The sequence below is a fragment of the Antechinus flavipes genome, chromosome 2 (assembly GCF_016432865.1).
Source record: "Antechinus flavipes isolate AdamAnt ecotype Samford, QLD, Australia chromosome 2, AdamAnt_v2, whole genome shotgun sequence".
NCBI lineage: Eukaryota > Metazoa > Chordata > Mammalia > Dasyuromorphia > Dasyuridae > Antechinus > Antechinus flavipes.
In genome coordinates this window covers 390,329,083-390,351,028 of record NC_067399.1, presented here as the reverse complement: position 1 = coordinate 390,351,028, position 21,946 = coordinate 390,329,083, and the positions used below count along the sequence as shown (strand labels likewise).

The following is a 21,946-nucleotide window of genomic DNA, read 5'->3' as shown; positions in this document are numbered from 1 at the left end:
GCATAATTGTATCCATTCAAAGTTGAGTAAAAAGACTTAGAGAAAGAAATTGTGCAGCATGTATATGCTTAGATAGTTGAAATGTACTTTATTTGAGGATAAATTTGGTTTTAAAATGGAAAAATTGATTTTAAGGGATGTTAGCTGCAAAATCCTTTACAAGTAATGCAATGAAAGGATATGTTCTGAAGGACATCCTCAATTTTTATTATACAAAGGTGGAAAAGAAAATTTAAAACTTGGAAAACAAAGGGACAAAATAGATAAATCAGCACTTAAAACACATTCTTAGATGTATTTAAAAACTCATTCAGAGACAAAAAAATATTCTTGATAGAATTTGTGGGGGAAAATATTTCATCTTTAACTGAAGCCTAAATTATTCCTTTCCTCCAAATCCTTTCCATCATTGTGAGCAGGGAGACTGGGAATAATTGGCTTCAAGAACTTAAATTCACTAGTCCCAGAACCACTGGTAAGACATACTTCATATTGGTAGCTATGGGACAAGGTCCCAGTGCCACTGGCATCCACCAAATGACCTGGGAAGGGACCATTGGACTCAAAGTGGCTACTATCTGAAGAATCTCTTTTCTTCCTCCATAGATGCAGTACAGTGAACACAATGATAAAAAATAAGAAGAGAAAAGAGATAGAAGCTAAAGAAATGACCAAGTAGAGAGTGAGAGAATCAGTCTGTACTGGCTCCTTGGCAGATCCTTGGAGCTTTATATATGGCTCAGAGAATCCATCCACCAGGAGTACATTCAGCGTGACTGCTGTGGACAGAGGTGGTTGGCCATTGTCCTTCACTAGAATCAGAAGCTTCTGCTTGATGGCATCTCTGTCACTGATGGGCCTCAGTGTTCGTACTTCTCCATTATGGGCCCACACAGTGAAGAGTCCTGGATCCGTGGCTTTGAGAAGCTGGTAGGAAAGCCAGGAATTTTGACCTGAGTCTTCATCCACAGCCACCACTTTGGTGACTAAGTAACCTGGTTCTGCTGCCCTTGGCACCAGGTCATTGCAGGATACTGTGCCATTCTGCAGTGGATATAACACTAAGGGAGAGTTGTCATTCTCATCTAAGACCACAACCTGAACTAGAACCTGACTGCTCAGGGCTGGAGAGCCTCCATCAGTTGCCCTTACAGAAAACTGGAAAGTTGGGATGATTTCATAATCCAGGGATCTCAGAGCATAGAGATGTCCATTGTCTGAATTAATGGAGATGTAGGAAAAGAGGGACAAATTCTCAAGCCCTGGAGGCTGCAATGAATAGGTGACTTTGGCATTAGTCCCTGAGTCCCTGTCATTGGCACTGACACTACCAAGATGGAAGGCAGGACTATTGTTCTCCCTGAGATAGAGAGTATATTCTGTTTGAGTAAATACTGGTGGGTTATCATTAACGTCAGAGATAAACACTGTGATGTTATATTCTGATTTGAGCCTCGGAAACCCCAAATCCGTGACAGTAATCATAACATTATATTGGGCCTTATTCTCTCTGTCCAGGGCTCCTTCTGTTACTAAGGCATAAAAATTTTCTATGGAAGGTTGCAGAATAAAGGGGATATCTTCTTGAATGGAGCAAACCACCCTTCCATTTTCTCCTGAGTCCAAATCTGAAATACTGAAAACAGCCACCACAGTCTCAGGTGCATTCTCTGGGATAGGATTGGTAAGTGATGACATGATTAGTTCTGGAGCATTGTCGTTCAGATCTATCACATGAACAATGACAGTACATTTTCCGGAAAGGCCACCACCATCAGTTCCTTCAATATCTACCTCATACCGTTGAATTGTCTCAAAATCTAGTTTTTTTCTGAGTCGAATATCTCCTGAGATGGGATTTACTTCAAAAGTTTTGATAATTTCCTCAGAACTATGAAAAAGCGAATACAGTATTTCTGCGTTTTTTCCAGTGTCCAAGTCTCCAGCAGAGATGGTGACGACCAACGAACCGATGGAATTGTTTTCAGGGATCCGAACTTCATATTGAGGTTGAGTAAATATGGGAGCATTATCATTAATGTCCAAAACTGCTATGCGAACGCGAGTCGTTCCAGACCTGGGCGGGGACCCACCATCTATGGCTGTGAGGGTTAATGTGAATTCCGGCTGCTCCTCACGATCCAGAGTTTTGATCAACACAAGCTCTGGGAACTTCCTGCCCTCACTACGACTGTGAGTTTGAACGTGGAAATGAGAATTAGGGCTGATAGTATAATTCTGCACTGCGTTACTTCCTACATCTAAATCTTCAGCATTTTTCAGAGGCAAAACAGTACCAGGACCACTATTTTCCGGGATTTTCAGGAGCATTTCTGATTCTAGGAAAACGGGCGAATGATCGTTAATGTCTCCTACCAAAAGCTCAGCCCGAAATATCTTGAAAGGGTTTTCCAGTACAATCTGGAAAGGCAGCAGACAGGGCTCAGTGGAGCCGCACAGCTCTTCCCGGTCCACTTTGTCTTTTAGAACCAAATCTCCGGTCTCACCACTGAGCTGCAAAATCTGCTTATTTCCTCTAGAAGATATCCGGGCCCCTCTGGCTGACAGATTTCCTAACTCTAACCCCAAGACAGTTGCTACATTTGCCACAAAAGAGCCTCTCGTCTCCTCCGCCACCAAAAACCTCCCCAGCTCGCAGCTGGCCTCTGACACCCACAGCAAAAAAAGAAATAGAACTTGCCTTTGCCGTAGAATTGCTTTCCTTTTGAGAGTCATTGTTCCTTTGGCTGCCTCCTTTTCAGCTTGAGTCTCCCAGCACCACATCAAATAAAATCCGGAGTTAGCAAGATTTAGGTTTATTTGTCGGGTTCTAAACTGCCCGAGAGCAGCACAGGGCCCAGGGCTGTTTCCAAGCTCCAGCTAATAACGTTGCTTCTTCTGCCTTTGTCTCGGTCTTCTAGTCTGTTTCACAATTTCTAAGAAACCAGAATGCAGAACCAGTGTCTCCTTCTTAGCCTGCAGCGCCACCAAGTGTCACTACTAGAAGTTAAAACTTAGGTTTTTATGGTTTGCTGTTTTGCAAAGTATGTCAGACATCTAATGTCTATAGAATATTTTGCTATCCAGGATTTGAAACGCCATTCTCTTATGGTATAGGGGATTTGGAAAGAGCTCTACAGACTGGTGTGGTGAAATGATAAAACACATAATCACCCACATTGTTTGTCTCCTGATCTCCTGAGAGGGAGAAAGAAAGGGAGGGCAGGGGAGAAAGAGGGAGAGAATAATGAAATAATGAGAGACAGAGATATACAGAGACAATAGTCAAAAAAATATATTAGGCCTTACTTTCTCTATCCAGAGCAGAGACAGAACAGAAACAAAAACAGGGATAGTCAGAAAATAGGAGAGACAAGAGACAAAACAGAAAAAGAACAGAGAAACCATGGCAAAGAGATCAAGAGAGAAGAGGATAAGAAGTGAAGTAGTGGAGAAAGTACGTAATTAAATTATTTTAAACACTTTCAAATCAAGGAGGACATATTTGCAAGTGCGCATAGGTTCAAGAGAAACAAAGTATTTAAATTCTAGGTCACTGTCTATACATTTGGCTCCAGAACTATATTATTTAGAGGGGTTAATTTACTATTAAAATTCCAGTTTAAGAAAATTGTCCAGCAATATTAAAACAATCTTGAGATCAATGAAGAATATGAAGATTCACAAAATTACATTTATTTCTTTGAATCGATCCAATTAATATTTTCCCCAAAGCTTCGTTAATACATTTTGTGAGCCAGAGATGATTAATGATATCTGTTCACTTCTATATGTGAAATTGGGATCTATATTAAACAAAAGTCTCATATAACTAAAATATTCATAGCAAAACAGATTTTGCTGTAGCAAAAACTATTGTTTTTGTTTTGTTTTGTTTTGTTTTATAGAAGTGCTCATTAACTACGGAACAGCTGAATAATTATGGTATATGAATGTAATTGATTTGTATTAAGCTATAAGAAACAACGGTTAGATGCAAATCAGAAACATTTGAAAATAAATATGAACTGATGAAAAAGAAAGAATCAAGGTAATAATATAAATAGGGACTGCAAGAATTTAAATGAAAACAACACTAAAAATATTAGAATGAAGTTAAATGCAACAATCAATCTTAACTATAGAGTACAACATAAAATAGTTTCCTTCTCTTAGTAGAGAGATGGAGAGTTAAGGTGCAGAACCTAGCACACTCGGTCTTTTTGATGGTTTATTTTTATCATCTGCTTTATTCTGTTATAAATTATAGTTCTTTGGGAAAAGGGAAGTAGTATTGGCAAGTAATCATAATATAAACCCAAAAACACAGATTAAATTTTCTAAAAATATAAAATAGGTGTATTTTTAAAAATTTCTCAGGGATGTGCCAAGTATTTGTTGGGTAAAACAAATCCTCATAAAAATACTCTTTAAAATTATACTTGATAAAAATTTGTCTAGGTTCTTTAAATACATTTATGTATCTTGCATAAAAATTATTTCAGTTGGCATATGATATTAATTTTCAGGAAAGCATATAATTATTTTATTTCTAAAATGTCACACAGAAATAGATATGGAGTTGAATAAGACATATGCCAAAAGAAACTTCTAGGCCTTACTCAGAATAATTATGATTTTTGTAGGGGAAAGAATACAATAGAGCAAAGACTGCATTTACTTGTATTGAAACACAATGGGAAGAGAATATGAAATTGTAAAGTGCAGATGATAACAAAGATTGACCTACGTTCCCCATAACTCAAGGGCATCTAGCATCCACATTATACTCATCTTCATTGTTTCTGTAAAGATTGGTAGGATAGGGACATAGAAATTAGAACATTAAGAGTGATCATATGGGCTCAGAGAGTGGGTTAGAGCTCAAATGTGTCACTTTAATCAAGCAAATGTCAAACAAAATTCTGTTCTTTGAATTTAAAAAGAAGATAATGCAAATGAATGCAATGCATGAGTATACAAATGACTGAACTATTGAACCTGCAGAAATTTAAAAAAAATTTTTTTGAAGAGTACCATTACAGTAACTCTCTAACATTCTAAGCAATACAGACTACTGGGAGCAATGTCCGTAGCAAATATAACAAAATCACACGTGCATTTTCATCACTTCATACCTCTAACTGAAGCCACAGCTATTTCTAAAGGATGGAATTTCTTCTAAGTCTCTCCCAGAATTCTGAGCTTGGAGGTTGGGTATAATAGGCTTCAGGAACTTGAATTCTCCATTCCCTGAGCCATTGGTCAGACACACCTCATACTGGTAATTCTGGGAAAGAGTCCCTGTGCCATTGAAATCCGCTAAATGGCCTGAATAGGGGTCATTGGTCTCCAAGCAAACTCCATTTGCAGCATTTCTCTTCTTCCATAGACGCACTGCTATAAAAAGGAAGATAGAGAGCAAGAAGAGAAATGACACTGAAACTAGAGAAATGACCAAATAAACAGTGAGGGAGTCATTCTGGATTTGTTCCTTTGTGCCTGGGAGTTGTACATGTAGCTCAGAGAATCCGTCCACCAGGAGTACATTCAGCGTGACCGCTGTGGACAAAGCCGGCTTCCCATTATCTTTCACCAGAACTAGAAGCCTCTGTTTGATGGTGTCTCTGTCGCTGATGGGTCTTGATGTGCGCACTTCTCCATTATGAGCCCATACAGTGAAGAGTCCTGGGTCTGTGGCTTTGAGTAGCTGATAGGAAAGCCATGAATTTTGTCCTGAGTCTCTATCTACCGCCACCACTTTAGTCACCAGGTAACCTGGCTCTGCTACCCGGGGAACAAGGTCATTGCAGGGAGCCGTGCTATTCTGCAGAGGATACAGCACAAAGGGAGAGTTGTCATTCTCATCCAGGACCACAACCTGAACCAGAGCTTGACTACTCAGGACTGGAGAGCCGCTATCAGTAGCTCTCACAGTGAATTGGAAGGCTTTAGTGGTTTCATAATCCAGGGATTTCAGAGAGTAAAGATGTCCGTTGTCTGAATTCACGGAGATGTAGGAAAAGAGGGGCAAATCTTCAGTCTCAGGAGGCAGCAGGGAGTAGGTGAGTTTAGCATTGGCTCCTTCATCCCTGTCATCTGCATTGACACTGCCAATATGAAGGGCGGGGCTATTGTTTTCTCTGACGTAGAGTGTGTAGGCTGTCTGAGTAAATACTGGTGGATTGTCGTTGACATCGGAGATGAATACCGTGATGTTGTGCTCGGTTTTGAGCCTCGGGTATCCTAAATCCGTGATGGTAATAGTGATGTTATATTGGATCCTCTTTTCTCTGTCCAGGGCTCCTTCTGTGACAAGTGTATAAAAGTTTTTGAAAGTTGGTTTCAGGGAAAAAGGAAGATCTTCGGGGATAGAACAGATCATTCTTCCATTGTCTCCGGAATCACGATCTCGGATGCTGAAAACAGCGACCACGGTCGCTGGAGAATTTTCTGGAATGTTATTAGTAAGTGACGATACAGTCAACTCTGGGGAATTGTCATTAAGATCCATTACTTGAACCACAACAATGCTTTTCCCCGAAAGGCCCCCACCATCAATTGCTTCAATATCCATTTCATATTTTTGAATTGCCTCGAAATCCAATTGTTTTTTGATTCTAATCTCTCCTGAAATGGGATCTACTCCAAATGTTTGACTGACTTCATTAGAAGCTTGATATAAGGCATAGGCTAAATCTCCATTGATTCCAGAGTCTAAATCTCGAGCAGAGACAGTCACAACTAGAGAGTCAATGGGGCTGTTCTCTGGGATTTGAACCTCATATCGGGCGTGAGCGAAGACAGGGGCATTGTCATTGATGTCCATAACTATGACCCGGACTTGGGCTGTACCGGATCTTGGAGGAACCCCCCCATCTACTGCTGTGAGAGTTAAGGTGAGCTCAGGCAGTTCCTCCCGATCCAGCACTTTGTCTAATATCAGCTCTGGGACCTTTCTTCCATCGCTGCGTGGGCGAGTGCGGACGAGGAAATGGGGATTGGGACTGATGGTATAGTTCTGGAGACTGTTTATTCCGACGTCTAAATCCTGGGCCACCTTTAGTCGAAACACAGTTCCAGGCATAGTACTTTCTGATATTTTCAGAATCATCTCAGATTCCGGGAAAGTGGGCGAATGGTCATTTATGTCTTCTACCCTCAGCTCAGCCCGGAAAAACTGAAAAGGGTTTTCCAGTAAGATCTGGAAAGGCAGCACACAGGGCTCAGTAGGGCCACACAGCTTCTCCCGGTCAAGCTTCTCTTTTATAAGAAGATCCCCAGTGTCACGTTTAAGCTGCAAATACTGCTTCTTATTCTCAGAGATCACCCGGGCCTCTCGGGATGACAACTCCTCTACCTCTAGCCCCAGGGTTTTAGCTACATTACCCACAAAGGAACCACTCTCAGTTTCCTCTGTCACTGAGTACAACTGCGGCTCCGAAACCGCCACAGACAAGAACAAGGCAAAAATAAGAAATACCACTTGCCTATTCTGCCGAGCTTTCCGTGGGGCGATCTCCATTGTTGTGGCGGGGCACACAATGTGCAGTCCTTTCAGTAAAGAAATCTCTGGTACAATCAATTTCGGTTTCTTGGCTCAAGAGATTCTGATGAGTTTATTTGTTCTCCCAGATAGCAATTACTAATATTTCTTCAGCTCCGGCTATGGCTTGGAAAACATCTCCTTCCCCGGGCGTAGCTTTTGTGTTTTCTTTTCTCTGAGTTTAGCCAATCCACAGGCTCTGCAGCATTTTATTCTTTCTTAGTCTACAGCGCCACCACGCGTCTTTATTGACAAATTACTCTTTATATCCTTTTCAGTCAGAAAATATATAGATCCTTTCAGATAAACTAATAACAGTTACTGCTAGCATTTGTATTGAGATTTAGGATCTACAAAACGTTTTTTACATTTTTTCAGTTAATCCTTGTAACCTTGTGAAGAAGATATTATTGCTAAGATGAGGACACTGAAGCTTCAAAAAATTAAGTGATTTGCCCAGTCACACTAGCAAGCTCTGAAGTAGTATTCAAATTCGCGTCTCCCTCACTACAAGTTCTGTACTCTTTTCTATGTCTCACCCAGTTACCTATTAATCCACTCTAGTTATAGTACTTATGAAAACCAAGGAAATTATGTTGTCTTCCCAAGACACTTATCAATTATGGTTAGAGAAAACATCATTTACCCTGCTAATGAAGCTGTTCATAATACAAGGGCTACCGAGTATAAAGTCATAAATTAAATAGGTAATTAACAATTTTGCTTTAAAATAAAAACTATTTTCATTGTATTTCGTCACTTCTGACATTACAGGAAATAAAGTTTTTTCCTCAAAACTTCTGGATAATGTAAAAACTTCTGCAGCAAGGTTGTATTCTCAGTCAATCATTCCTATCTGCTTAGCTTTCATTATGCTCCATGAATATGAGTGGTATTTACCTTGTAACTTGATTTGTTAGAAGACATATAAATTCTTGAATTCCAGCCCAATGTATCTAAATAAAATTAAGTGAATTATCGTAAAATGTTAGGATTGCATGGATCCTTATTATATGATTATTTATTTTACGATAAAATTGAGCCAAAGAGAGGGGAAGAGATTTATCCAATATCATATCGTAGTATTAGAAGGATCAGCTAATGGTTGTTTTTTAAGATGTAACTGAAATAATAATGCATTTTAATCAGACCAAGCTTTTATTCATTCAGATAATCAGTTCTTTATTCAATTCTTGACCTTTATAATATCTTGCCATTTCCATAAGCCTATTACATCAAATTTCCCCTGTAACATCTCTCAATTAATTGTTAGATTAGTTCAGCCTACCCGTGAGAAGTTGATATTTTTTCAATTGTTTAGCTCAAACTTTACTTGTGTAAAAAGTGTGTTGTAATTGTATTCATAGTTCCTGGCTATATCTTGACAGGTATTTTATATTGTCTTCAGTTATTTTAAATGGGATTTCTCTTTATATCTCTTGTTGCTAAATTTTAGTGGTAACATATAGAAATGCTAATGATTTGTGTGGGTTTATTTATATCCTATAAAACTTGCTGAGGTTGTTAATTGTTTCTAATAGTGTTAGTTGCTAATTGTTTCTAATAGTGTTTTAGTTGATTCTTTAGGATTTTCTAAATATATCTCAGTTCATGGTTGAGAACAATCCACTTAGCCTGTAAGAAAAGCCATACTATTTATCTAAATAGAAAAAAAATAAGATAAGGTGGAGAGCTGACTATTTTTAAGGTGATTTGTCCCAAAGTGAATGACTGATATAGTAAAGCACAGATAGAGAGAATATCTGCATGATGCCATGATGGACAATGAAGTTAAAAATTTTATTCAGACAAAGATAGTTATTTTAGTTAATTCAACCCAAATTCATTTAAAAGGATAAAAATGCTTCATCTTGTTCACATATTTCCAGGAATAAATCTCAAAAAAAAAAAAAAAAAAGACAAACAACAGCAATCACAACACTGTGGGAAATAGATATGTTATAATCATATCTACAAGTTGGGGAAGTATAGATACACATTGAATCACAATGATAAAATACTCATCATCAATCATTCTCAAGAATACCAACTATACAAGAGAATCAAATGGACATATTTTGCTTTTGGAACAAGCTTATTGCTTTTAGTGACACCATTTTTTTGTGTTGAAAATTTTAAATGTTAGAAAGCATGTATTGTGAAAGACATAGAATACACTAAATAGCACAGAAAAGAGCAGAGGATCTAAAAGGGCTCAGTTCTTCATAACTAACAACCCTATTGTTGTTCTTGTTCATCCTTTCTCAAACAGGACCAATGACTTCAGAAGAGTGATGTCTTGATTTGTAAGTGAAGATAAGCTTCACTTCACTGGTGGATAGCTAAGACAGAAGAATACAATTGTCAAGTTTAAATTGTTTAGCATTCTTTTGAGTTCTAACATAAAAGTGTAAAATGTTATTACAGAAACAAGGGAGGATAGATGAGGGAGAAGCATGCATAAAATGGTTAAAGACCCAGCTAATTAATCAAATCAATATTCTATCGAATAAAAGGTGTAGAAAAGAAAACAAATTCAATTCTTCTATTAGAGATGAAAAATATTGAAAAATCAATGAATATATCAATTCTTGAAAACATTCTTTTTTCAATTTCTAACTGAGCCCAATACTGGTAGGGAAAGCTGTGATTTTCTTAAGATGCTTCTGAGTAATCTGAGCAGAGAGATTGGGGATAATTGGCTTTAAGAATTTGACCGTCTCCCTCTGAACCACTGGTCAGACAACATCTCATACTGGTAGCTTTACAACAAGGTCCCAGTGTCACTAACATTCACTAAGTGTCCTGGAAAGGAGTCTCCAGTGTCAAAGTTTGCATATACTCTACAGCTTCCCTTTTTCTTCTCCACAGGCATACAATAATGAAGAATATGACAGAGGTTAAAAAGAGAAAAGAGATTGATGCTAAAGAAATGATTAAACAAATTGTGAGGGAATCATTCTGTGGCTCATCTTTGGGCTCAATTGAAAGCTTCATATATGGCTCAGAGAAGCCATTCACCAGAATCACGTTCAGTGTGGCTACTGAGACAGAGGTGGTTGGTTGACCATTGTCCTTCACCAGCACCAAGAGCCTCTATTTGATGAAATATCTGTCATTGATAGATCTTGTTCGAACTTTCCTATTATGAATCCAGAACTGATAGGAAAGCTAGGAATTTTGCCCTGAATCTCTGTCCATAGTGACAGGGTGACCAGGTAACTTGGTTCTGTGGCACTGGGTACCAGAACACTTCAGAGGATTGTGCTATTTTGAAAAGGATACAGAAGGAAGGGAGAATTGTCATTCTCGTCAAATACCACAACCTGAACAAGTGCTTGGCTGCTCAGAGCAGGGGAGCCTTCATTAGTTGCCCTCACAACGAACTGGAAAGTTTGCAGGGTTTTGTAATCTCAGAGCACAAAGAAGTTCATTGTCAGAGTTGATAGAGATGTAGAAGATAGGTAAGTCTCCAGGATCTGGAGGCTGCAGTGAATAGGTGACTTTGGCATTAGTTTCTGTTGGCACTGATGTTACCAATGTGAAGGTGGGGCTATTGTTCTCCCTGAGATAAAATATATAGGCTGTCTGATTAAATACTGGAGGATTCTCATTGATGTCAGAGATCATTACAATGATGTTGTACTCCATGTTGAAGCTGGGGGAACCTAAATCTGTGTCGGTAATGGTTATGCTGTATATGCTATCCAGAACTCCCTGTATTAAAGAGTATAGAAGTTCTTCGTGAAAAGTTTCAACACAAAAGGTAGATGATCCTGGATAAAACAAAACATCTTGCCATTATCCCCAGAGTCTGGATATCAGATCTTGAAAATAGCAACAACAGTAGGGTGAATTTTCAGGAACAGGACTGATTAATAACAACATGGTCAGTTCCGGGGATTGTCATTCAGATCGGTCACCTGGAAAAACACAATACATTCCTCTGAAAGGCCCCTTCCATCAGTGGCTTGAATTCTCACTGTGTGATCTTGAATTGTCTCATAATTCAGATTTACCCCAAGAATTAGGTCCCTCGTGATGGGATTGATTTGAAAAGTTTTGCATATACTTTTCAAGGAATGGAAAAGTGTATATGTTATTTCTCCATTAATTCCTGTGTCGAAATCTCTAGCAGAGACTGTAACAACTAGGCAGCAAATGGGGCTGTTCTCAGGGATATGAACCTCATATCAAGGCTGAACAATTAGAACCTGGATCAGGGCAGTACCAGAACTGGGTGAAGATCCCTTATCCAATGTACAGAGGATTATCTCAGGTCTCTCCTCCTGATCCAGTGCTTTATCTAAGATGAGCTCCTGGTATTTCCCACCTTTCCCACCCTCTCGGATTTTAATATGAAAATAGGAATTAGAGTTAATTGCATCTAAATCCTGTGCAGTTTCTTGTAGGAATAAAATTCTGGGCATTGTACTTTCTAATATTTTCAGGAGCATCTCAGTGTCCAAAAATATGGGTTAATGATCATTAATATCTTGGACTTTCAATTCAAATTGGAGAAACTGTAAGGGATTTTTCAATAAGATCTGAAAATTCCCAGTAGTAACATCACTAGTTCAAGGAGAATGAACATTAGTGATTTCTTTCTCTACAGATGTGCAAATTGTTTTACAGAATGGTAAGACCAATTCATGAATTCACTAATTGCATTCTTGTCTTCTTGTGATTCTCCAATCATTGACATCTCTTGTCATTTTTGCTACTTTGCTGAGTGTGATACGTGTATATATTTAAATCATTAAGGTAAAATTCCATTTTAGAGTCCTTATTTAATAACTTTTTCTCATCTTCCTTCTCCATCAAGTCAAAAGTTGATTGGCTCATGTTTATTTAAACTTCCACTGGTTGAGGTGGAGGGAGACTCCACAGCTTTAATTACAGTTCTATAGGGAAATCTTTAAAAGGCTAAAAGAAAAACACAGGTTGAAGTTCATTTGTAATTTATAGAATCAGAAAATTTTGTTGATATCTGGCTATAAGACAAGGAATAGCAGTGCCTGTAAAAAACAAAATTTGAATATATCACACAGAGGTAAATGGAAAAGCAGCAGATAATGATTGTGATCTAGCTGAAACTTGGAATGAAGAGACTGAAGAAAAACAGAAGTACATCATCAAGAAATCACATGATAAGAAGAGAAAATAATCTGGATACATGGCAAGAGGAAAAGATGATAGGCATACAGCCAAAACGTTCCAATACCATTGGGACAAAGAAAAGTGCGACGAAGACCTTCTGCATGTTGCATCTCCTGTGGCAAAATTTTGGAAGAAAATACACTAGAATCACACAGAATGGATGCATGGATGTATTAAGATTTACATCATTGGAAAGAACTCCTGAATATAAGAAATCATAGGTCCATTATCTAGGGCAACTGACTTGCTATGTGACTTGCCCTTAGTAACACAGTTCCATGAATACCAGAGGAAAGACTTGAAAATTTTCTCCAAATCCTTCTCTTTATTCATTATTTCAGTCTATGTGAACTTCCAAAATAGAAGTGAAATCCTAGTTGTCTTAAAACCTTGTGTAATGGATTTCTGAAATGGGATTTATAGGATTTTTTTTCTTCATAGTTCAAATGATTTCTTTAAAATATTTTAGATATACTTATCACAGAGTTACCCAATCACTATAAAACAATGGAGAGAAAAACTCTGAAGTTGGCCTATGACACCTAAGCCTATCATTAGTCTTGATATATGTACATCTTCTTGATCTGCACTTTTTTTTCTTCTTTTCTCTTTTTTTCCTCTTTATCACTTTTGGTCTCTTTATTTCTATCCTTTCTCACTCCCTTTATTTTTACATTCTTTTCCTTTTGCCTGTCCCTTTATTCTGACAATGTGCATTTCTATGTCTTCCCAAATCCCCCCTTCCAATTAAGACGCAAATGTATGGTGCCAACCTCGGTGAAGACTTGTGAGACTGAATTTATCTCTGTTATGAAAGCAGAGCAGTAGTAGGTAAACTTGAAACATCAAACAAATCATAATTTCAGGTCCAGTTAATGACCAGTCATTAGTGATCATTCATACACTGAAAAACTCTAAACGCTTTTTTTTGGATTCTTGAACATTTAATTTATAGCCAGAGTTTCCAAAACAAATTACTTTTTAACCATTCCATATTTTGTAAACACATTCCATAGGACCAGTGATAAAAGGAGCTACCATTTGTGGAAAGCCTTAACTTACATTAACACAATAGAAAATACAAGAAGTTTTTTAAAATCCTGAAAATACCATTAGATCAAAATTATATCTCCTGTAACTACTTAATCCACATTTTTAAAAACTCCAGTAAAATATTATTCAGTAACCATAGAAAACATATTTTTCAAAGGTTCACTCATCTCATATTTGATATAAAGACATGAAGAGATTTAAGAGCCAAGATACATGAAATATTTTATCCAAAATGTGGGGTGCTCAATGAATTTGCAATCTTTAAGCAGGAATCATACTAATCAACACTATACAGTTTCAGTTTTAGAATATGTGCTACTAGTGGCCAAACCTTCATTTACAATGGAAATGTGAAAATGGTTTTGCTTCACTGTATTAACACACTAACAACATAAACTGTTGTAAAAATATTGCATTTTTCCATGAGCAACAAGCAACAGATCTGTCCTAACAAGACACTTAAATTCACTGGGTCTATTTTTTTTTTGTATGATAAAAGAGTTAAACTATATAACAATCTAAAGTCCCTTCTAAATCTAAGTAAACTGACTATGTATGTCTTTATATGTATGTCTAGAAAACAAGTTTAATACATTACTAAACTATTGCTTACATGGAACAAAATGGAGCACAAAAAAGTTAGCTATAGTACAATCTAATAAAAAAGATGAAAAAGTCACTTAAAATTATCATATTAATAAGATAGAATCATTAATTGATGCTATAGTTATTCTAAAATGACAGATTTTCCTCTAAATCCTTTCCATACCTCTGAATTTGTACACTGGGAATAATGGGCTTTAGGAATTTGAATTCATTGCTCCCTAAGCCACTGCCCAGGCATACCTCATATTGATATTTCTGGGACAGGGTCCCAGTTCCATTAACATCCACCAAGTGACCCGATGAGGGTCCATGGGATCCAAAGTATTCATTGTTTAAGGTATCTCTTTTTTTCCTCCAAAGGTGTACTGAGATGAACAGGATTATGGAGACTAGGAAGAGAAAAGAAACAGAGGCCAGAGAAATGACTAAGTAAATGGTGAGAGAGTCACTCTGGGCCTGTTCCTTGGGTGCATCTGAGAGATGAATGTAGGGTTCAGAGAAGCCATCAACCAGGATCACATTCAGTGTGACTGCTGTGGATAGAGGTGGTTGCCCATTGTCCTTCACCAGTACTAAGAGCTTTTGCTTGATGGCATCTCTATCACTGAAAGGTCTTGCTGTATGCACTTCTCCATTATGGGCCCAGACAGTGAAAAGGCCAGGGTCTGTAGCTTTAAACAGTTGATAGGAAAGCCAAGAATTCTGCCCTGAGTCCCTATCCACAGCCACTATCTTGGTCACCACGTAACCTGGCTCTGCACCTCTGGGTACCAGGTCATTACAGGGGGCTGTACCATTTTGCAGTGGGTACAGCACAAAGGGAGAGTTGTCATTCTCATCTTGGACCACAACACGAATGAGAGCCTTGCTGTTCAGGGCTGGGGAGCCTCCATCAGTTGCCCTCACAGTAAACTGGAAAGTTTGTATTATTTCATAATCCAGAGATCTCAGGGCATAAAGATTGCCATTTTCTGAGTTGATGGAGATGTAGGAAAAAAGGGGCAGGTTTTGATCCTCTAGAGGCAGCAGTGAATAGGTGACTTTGGCATTTGCCCCTGTGTCCCTGTCACTGGCACTGACACTACCAATATAAAGAGCAGGGCTGTTGTTCTCTTGGAGGTAGAGTGTATAGCCTGTCTGATTAAAAACTGGTGGGTTGTCATTGATGTCAGAGATGATCACCGTGATATTATGCTCAGTTTTGAGTCTTGGGGACCCAAAATCTGTAACAGTAATGGTGATATTGTACTGTGCCTTATTCTCTCTATCCAGTGTCTCCTCTGTTATGAGGATGTAGATATTTTCAAATTGTTTTTTTAAGACGAAAGGGAGATCTTCCTGGATGGAACAAGTCATCCTTCCATTATCCCTTGAGTCACGATCTCGGATGCTGAAAACAGCAACCACAGTCTCAGAGGAATTCTCTGGAATGGTGCTGGTAAATGACGACATTGTCAATTCTGGAGGGTTGTCGTTTAGATCTGTCACATGGACCAAGACATTGCATTTTGTAGAAAGTCCACCGCCATCTATGGCTTCAATATATAGATCATACGTTTGAATTTCCTCGAAATCCACTTCTCTTTTTAGTCGTATGTCTCCTGAGAGAGGGTCTACTCCAAACGTTTGACTGACTTTTGCAGTTGGTTGGAATAAGGTGTAAGTTATATCTCCATAGATACCAGCGTCTAAATCTTCAGCAGAGACAGTCACAATCAGAGAACCAACTGGGCTGTTCTCAGGGATCTGCACTTCGTATTGAGGCTTAGCAAACACAGGTGTGTTGTCATTGATGTCCACAACTGTGATCTGCACTTGGGCGGTGCCAGACCTCACCGGGGACCCACCATCCATGGCCGTGATGGTTAATGTGAGTTCCGGCTGCTTCTCACGATCCAGAGCTTTTTCCAAAACCAGCTCTGGGTACTTCCTCCCATCACTAAGAGTGACAGTGCGAAGGAAGAGGTAGCCGTTTGGGCTTACTGTATAGTTTTGGAGACCATTTTTCCCGACATCCATATCCTGAGCGATAGTCAGGGGAAACGTTGTCCCCACTGGAGTACTTTCTGATATTTTCAAAAATGTCTTCATATCTAAGAATGTGGGCGAATGGTCATTTATATCTTCGACCTGGAGCTCAGCGCGAAAGAACTGCAAAGGTTTTTCCATTAAGATCTGGAAAGGCACCACACACGGGTCGGTGAGGCCGCATAGTTCTTCCCGGTCCAGTTTCTCTTTTATAAGGAGGTCTCCGGTCTCACTATTGAGCTGTAAAAGCTGTTTTTTATCCTCAGAGAGGACCCGGGCTCCCCGGGCTGACAATTCTTCCACTCCCATCCCAAGGGTCTTTACTACATTGGCCACAAAGGAGCCGTTTTCCATCTCCTCTGCCACAGAAAACCTCCCCGGATCGGAACCCGCCCCAGACAAGAGAAAAGATACAATAAAGAACATCACTTGCCTGTTTCGCTGAGTTTTCCCTAGCGCAGTCTCCATTGTTTGGGTGGGTGCACAACGCATAATCCTTTCAAGAAGAGAAACTCCTGGTAGTGTTAATCTCATTTCTAGAAAAGAACTCTACTCCTTATTTGTAATTCTGAACAGCCCTTATGGAAACATTTTAGTTTTTGCTAAGACCTGCGGAGTCTTCTCTTCCGAACCCGTCTTTGTTTTGGTAATGGAGTCTGCAGAATTTACAATTCTTTTAATCGCCTTCTTGTTCCGCAGCACCACCATGCGACTTTATTGACAAATTACACTCTGTAAAGTCCGTTCACGATCCAAAAAAAAAAAATCTAGATTAAAGTTCTTTAACTTAATATGAAAATTATATTCTTAGATTTCTAGGATCAGCTTTCTCCCAGAACTCAAGAACAGAAACAAGAATTATTAGAACAATGCAAAACAATGAAGAGCTTATTTGAATAATCAGTAATGTCATGAAAAGGTGATTAAAATTAATCAACTTGTTATGATGGAGAGGTGTCCCAATTTTTCTTCAGTGTCTTACCTCAGAAGTTTATTTTTTATGACTTATTAGGGCTTTGCGATGACAACCAAGACAAAAAAAAGTAAAAACCTTCTCATTCCCAGAATTTATTGAGATGTAAAAATAAAATTATTAAATAAAATGTATTTTAAAAGACACAAAGAATTCTCTTTTTTTCTCCATTTTTTTTTTGGCGGGGTGTGAGGCAATTGGAGTTAAGTGACTTGCCCAGGATCAAAGAGCCAACTAGTATTAAATGTCTGAGATTCTATCCACTGCACCATCTAGCTGCCACCAAATAAGCAATTTCTTAAGACATAATCTATGAGAATTTAAAAAAAAACCAAAACAATATTTGTTTAAGGTATTTTTGTAAGTTCTATTGAGTAGATTCTTACCATATTGTTACATAGAAAAAAAAATAATGTGATAATTTGTAGAACACTAATTTTTCTGTCCTAAATTTATCCTAAATCTTTCCTAACAAAGAAAGAAATAATCATTGGTGTCAGAGATGATCACCCTGACATTATGATGTTCAGTTTTGAGTTTTGGAGACCCAAAATCTGTAACAGTAATGGTGATATTGTACTCTGCCACACAGTGTACCCACACACACACGTGTGCACACACACACACACACAGTAATCACAAACTACTAGAAAGTTAGAATTATAATGATATTATAAGTCATATAATTTAATCTTTTATGTTTACAAATGATGGAAATAAGGCCAGGCCTGTCTAATAAGATACTGGATACTATAATAATAATTTTAGATTGCTTCAAGAGAGTATTTGTAACTAAAATACCAAAAAACCCCAAAAAACAAAAAAAAAAAACAAAAAACAAACAAAAAAAAACACCTCAGTGAATTTCATTCACGTCCCTCAAGCCTAATTTATTAGGTTATTAGTCCATTCTCTATTTTATTTTCCCATAATGTATCTGGACTATTTCATAACAATGGCCCCTTATATAAGCTATCTTATATATTTGTTTACATCCTTTTAATTATTGAAATCGAAGTAAAATTATGATGTTCCTTTTCAGGGAGCTCAGTTTTAAAAATTATGTCATTTTCAGAGAAATTTAGAGAAATGATACAGCACAGTGGAGGGAATTAAAGATTTGTCCAGTCAAAGAGCTGGATTAAAATTCTGTCTTTGACACTATATTATCTATAAAATAATTTGATCTTCCAAGCTTCAGAAAACTCTCCAAAGATATAAAATAAGGCCATTTTAAAAAGTCTGCATCACTGGGAGAATTCCTACACTCACAAAATCAAAAATTCTTGATATATTGGAATAATTTCTTAGAGATGAATACCAAAATCATAGAATTAATTTCTAGTGCATTTTAACACTGACATCAGTGTTTTTAGTTAAAAACAATGTCTTGGACAAAGGTCAGAACAAGTGAAAAACTGATATGGCTTATTGATATGGGGGGGAGGGAAAAGGGAGCAGGAACCTTAGGATCTACATGATAAAATAAATAGCCAAATAAAATGATATTCCGAACCAATTTTTTTATCTAAAATTTATTTTTATCTTTTTATTGAGTGGAATTAAATCCAACTAAACTCGAGTTTCCATTGTTCATTCAGATTTTCCTCTGATTTTTTTGTTCACTTCTTTATTTCATTTCACAAAGGATAATAAAGTCTAAGGCAAAAAAGTAATTTGTTTGTAGCTCTGCGTTTAATTTATCTAGATAAAGTAGAAAATTAAACAATGTCAATAAAAATGCTTATGCTTTTTTAAGTTCATAGAAGTGATTAAAAGTAATACTTGAGAAAGTTAGCAGGAATGATTTTGAGAAAATAAAATAGGTTAATTGCCTATTGGACCTGAAGTTCCACTAAATATCGTTAATTTCCATGCCTACATAATCATAATAAGATCTTTTACAATTGAGTTGATAAACTTTTAAAAATCACTCATAAAGATGATTGAAATAAACTAGATGCATATTAAAACATAACACAATTGAGCACTGAACAATTTCAAGGCAGTTTTTGAGTTTAGTAAACTTTACTTTTCTTTTCAACAAATTATATTAATACTGTTGAATATTTTTCTTAAGATGTGTTAATATTTTATGGAAAATTATAATTACTTAAAATTATGTTATTCTATGTTCTTAGTTAACTTTTTGGGGGAGAAATCCTTATCCATTGCACAGTCATCATGAAACTGGTGTCAATGACCAAAAATGTTTAAAATCCTAAAAAGTAATTTCACAAATTAAGTTTAATAATATGAAAAGTGGTTTATGTCTGAACTTTGACTATAAAACTACTAAAAATAAATTGTATGTTACTTTCAAAGTGTTGGCTAATTAGAAAAGTTAAATAATGTAGAACTTGGTTTATGGGAAAATTAATTATTCACAACCAGAATATTCTGTTTATGTCTAAATGTGGCTATAAACTTTCATTTTAACATTTTTGTCAATTTTAGTTCCTGAAGGTAACAGCCAATTTCTCCCTCAATAAGACATTAAGTTGTTCTTTTTAATTAGCTAGAGGGGATGTTTATGTAGTTTAGTATAAGTTGACTTTTATAGGAGAAATTATTTCCTCTTATCCATTGCACAGTCACAATGCAATTGGTGGCAATGAGCAAAAACTCCTTGTTTGTAAAATATCCAAGAGGGACCAAAAAGTCTCAAAAATACTAGGTTCATGAACTAAAAACTTATAAAGTGAAAGAAAAACTCAGGTATATAAGAAAAAAATATCCTGAGATAAAATATTATTTTAGATATCTAAGAGAAAATATAACTTATCTCATTTTATTAATATTGATTACATGAAGGCTAGTCAATAATCTGACAGAACATGAACTTGGAACTAATTCCTTAGCTGATTTTTGGAGTTGCATATAGAATTCAGAAAAGCCATCTAGTAGGACACTGTAGTCAGTTCATTCAGCAGTTCCACCAATCTTTGCTTAATGGCATCTCTCACTAATGAGTTTCATTTCTTGTTATTGGCCCACAGAGTGATGAGTCTGGAAATCCCATGGACTTGTCACTAAAGTGAGGAATTCTCCCTCAAGTTCCCATCCATAGCCACCACCTTGGTAACTTGTTTCTATTCTCAAGTACCAAGGCATTTCAGGGAGACGTGCTATTCTGAAGTGGGTACTTCATCCAGAACTACAACCTAAACCAACATCTGGCACAGAACCAGCAAGCTGCCATCAGTCACCCTTACAGAGAAATGAAAAGTTTGGGTGTCTCAATAGTTCACTCATCTTAAAAAAGAAAACTTTCTATTTTGAGTTGAAGTAAACAAAAGAGGACACATCTTTAATAGGAGATGCAGCAAAGTGAAGCCGATAGATTATCTGTATACAAACTGGTGAGTTGTCATTGGAGATGAGCACTGACATTATGTTAAGTTTTGAGCCTGGGCATTTCCCATATTGATTCAGTAATAATAATGTTTTATTCAGTCAGGTTGTCTGTACTCTGCTGTCTCTGTTTTGAGTGTATAGAAGTTTCTCAACTCTCGTTTTAGAATAAAAGGAAGATATTCTTGGATAAAGCAAACTATCCTCCCATTGTCCTTTGATCATGTCCTAGATCATGTATGTAACAATCAGTAACTATAGTCTCAGTCAGGTTCTCAAAAGTGGAGCCAATCAATGATGATATGGTCTTTTCACTCTAACCTTTCACTTAAAATCAAAACCATACATTTTCTTGAAAAAGGCCATAGGTCTATGGTCTCAATAAATATGCCACATATCTGAATTGCTTTGAAGTCAAGTAATTTTTTTTCAGTCAGATTTCTTTAAAGATATGATTTTTCTTCAAATGTTTTGATTAACTTCATCGTAAGCTTGGAATACAATACATATCTGCAGAAGTCCAAGTCTAACTCTATAGCCAAGACAATCACAAGAAGAGAGCCAATGGAGGCATTTTCAGGGACCCATATTTCATACTGTGACTGAGTAAACATGGGGGCATTTTCAATATCATCCTCAACCTACATCTCAGTTGGAAAGCTTCTCACATCTAAATGAAGACCCACCATTTATTACTGTGAAAGTTAAAATCTCATTTCAGCTGCTCCTTCCGATCCAGTTGTTTAACATTAGTTTCCAGAACTTTCTGCCATCCTTGAGAGTGAGAATTTGAGGTCATGAGAGTTGGTACTGACTATGCAGTTTGGGATTCTGTTGATTCAGTATTCATATCTTCAGTGATCTTCAGCAAATGTATCTTACTTTTTCATCATTCCTGATACTTTCAGAAGCATCTCCACATCCAAGAAAATAGTATGATGTTTATTTCTGCCTAGCACCCATAGTTCAGGTAGGATTGGAGGTTCCATGAAGTTATTCCCCATCCAGTTTCTTCTTTAGAACTAAATCTCCCTTACTGGGCCCACCCCACCCACTCTCACCAGGTCCACCACTAATAAACGAAAAGACTTGGTCATATTGGCTATAAAACTTTTCTCATTTCCCCAGCTACTGATTTTCCAGCCCTAAAGTTGCTTTAAACTAGAAACAGTGCAACAAGGAATATCAATTGTCTGTTCAATTGTGTATTGGTGAAGAGCAATTTT

General features: G+C 37.3%; 3 protein-coding genes and 1 pseudogene across 3 annotated transcripts; all 4 read right to left on the bottom strand.

The window, feature by feature from the left end:
* Window positions 1-63: 63 nt before the first annotated feature.
* Window positions 64-2,784, bottom strand: LOC127550028 (protocadherin beta-16-like). The gene has a single exon (XM_051978595.1). It carries the CDS (start codon window positions 2,782-2,784, stop codon window positions 364-366), a length of 2,421 nt encoding a protein of 806 aa, XP_051834555.1. The 3' UTR covers window positions 64-363.
* Window positions 2,785-2,849: 65 nt separating this feature from the next.
* On the bottom strand, window positions 2,850-7,678 carry LOC127550030 (protocadherin beta-4-like). The gene is made up of 2 exons (XM_051978596.1): window positions 5,139-7,678; window positions 2,850-2,936 (listed from the first exon to the last, which is right to left on the bottom strand). The coding sequence occupies exon 1, from the start codon at window positions 7,523-7,525 to the stop codon at window positions 5,141-5,143; it is 2,385 nt and encodes a 794-aa protein (XP_051834556.1). The 5' UTR covers window positions 7,526-7,678; the 3' UTR covers window positions 2,850-2,936; window positions 5,139-5,140.
* Window positions 7,679-9,328: 1,650 nt separating this feature from the next.
* LOC127546727 (protocadherin beta-9-like) lies at window positions 9,329-12,809 on the bottom strand (annotated as a pseudogene).
* An 819-nt stretch (window positions 12,810-13,628) lies between these two features.
* Window positions 13,629-17,261, bottom strand: LOC127550027 (protocadherin beta-16-like). Its single transcript, XM_051978594.1, has one exon. It carries the CDS (start codon window positions 16,925-16,927, stop codon window positions 14,492-14,494), a length of 2,436 nt encoding a protein of 811 aa, XP_051834554.1. The 5' UTR covers window positions 16,928-17,261; the 3' UTR covers window positions 13,629-14,491.
* Window positions 17,262-21,946: the final 4,685 nt, after the last annotated feature.

Excerpts from the sequence above, each read along its gene's own strand:
- LOC127550028 (XM_051978595.1), bottom strand. The coding sequence starts at position 2,784 with ATGTGGTGCTGGGAGACTCAAGCTGAAAAGGAGGCAGCCAAAGGAACA.
- LOC127550030 (XM_051978596.1), bottom strand. The coding sequence starts at position 7,525 with ATGGAGATCGCCCCACGGAAAGCTCGGCAGAATAGGCAAGTGGTATTT.
- LOC127550027 (XM_051978594.1), bottom strand. The coding sequence starts at position 16,927 with ATGAGATTAACACTACCAGGAGTTTCTCTTCTTGAAAGGATTATGCGT.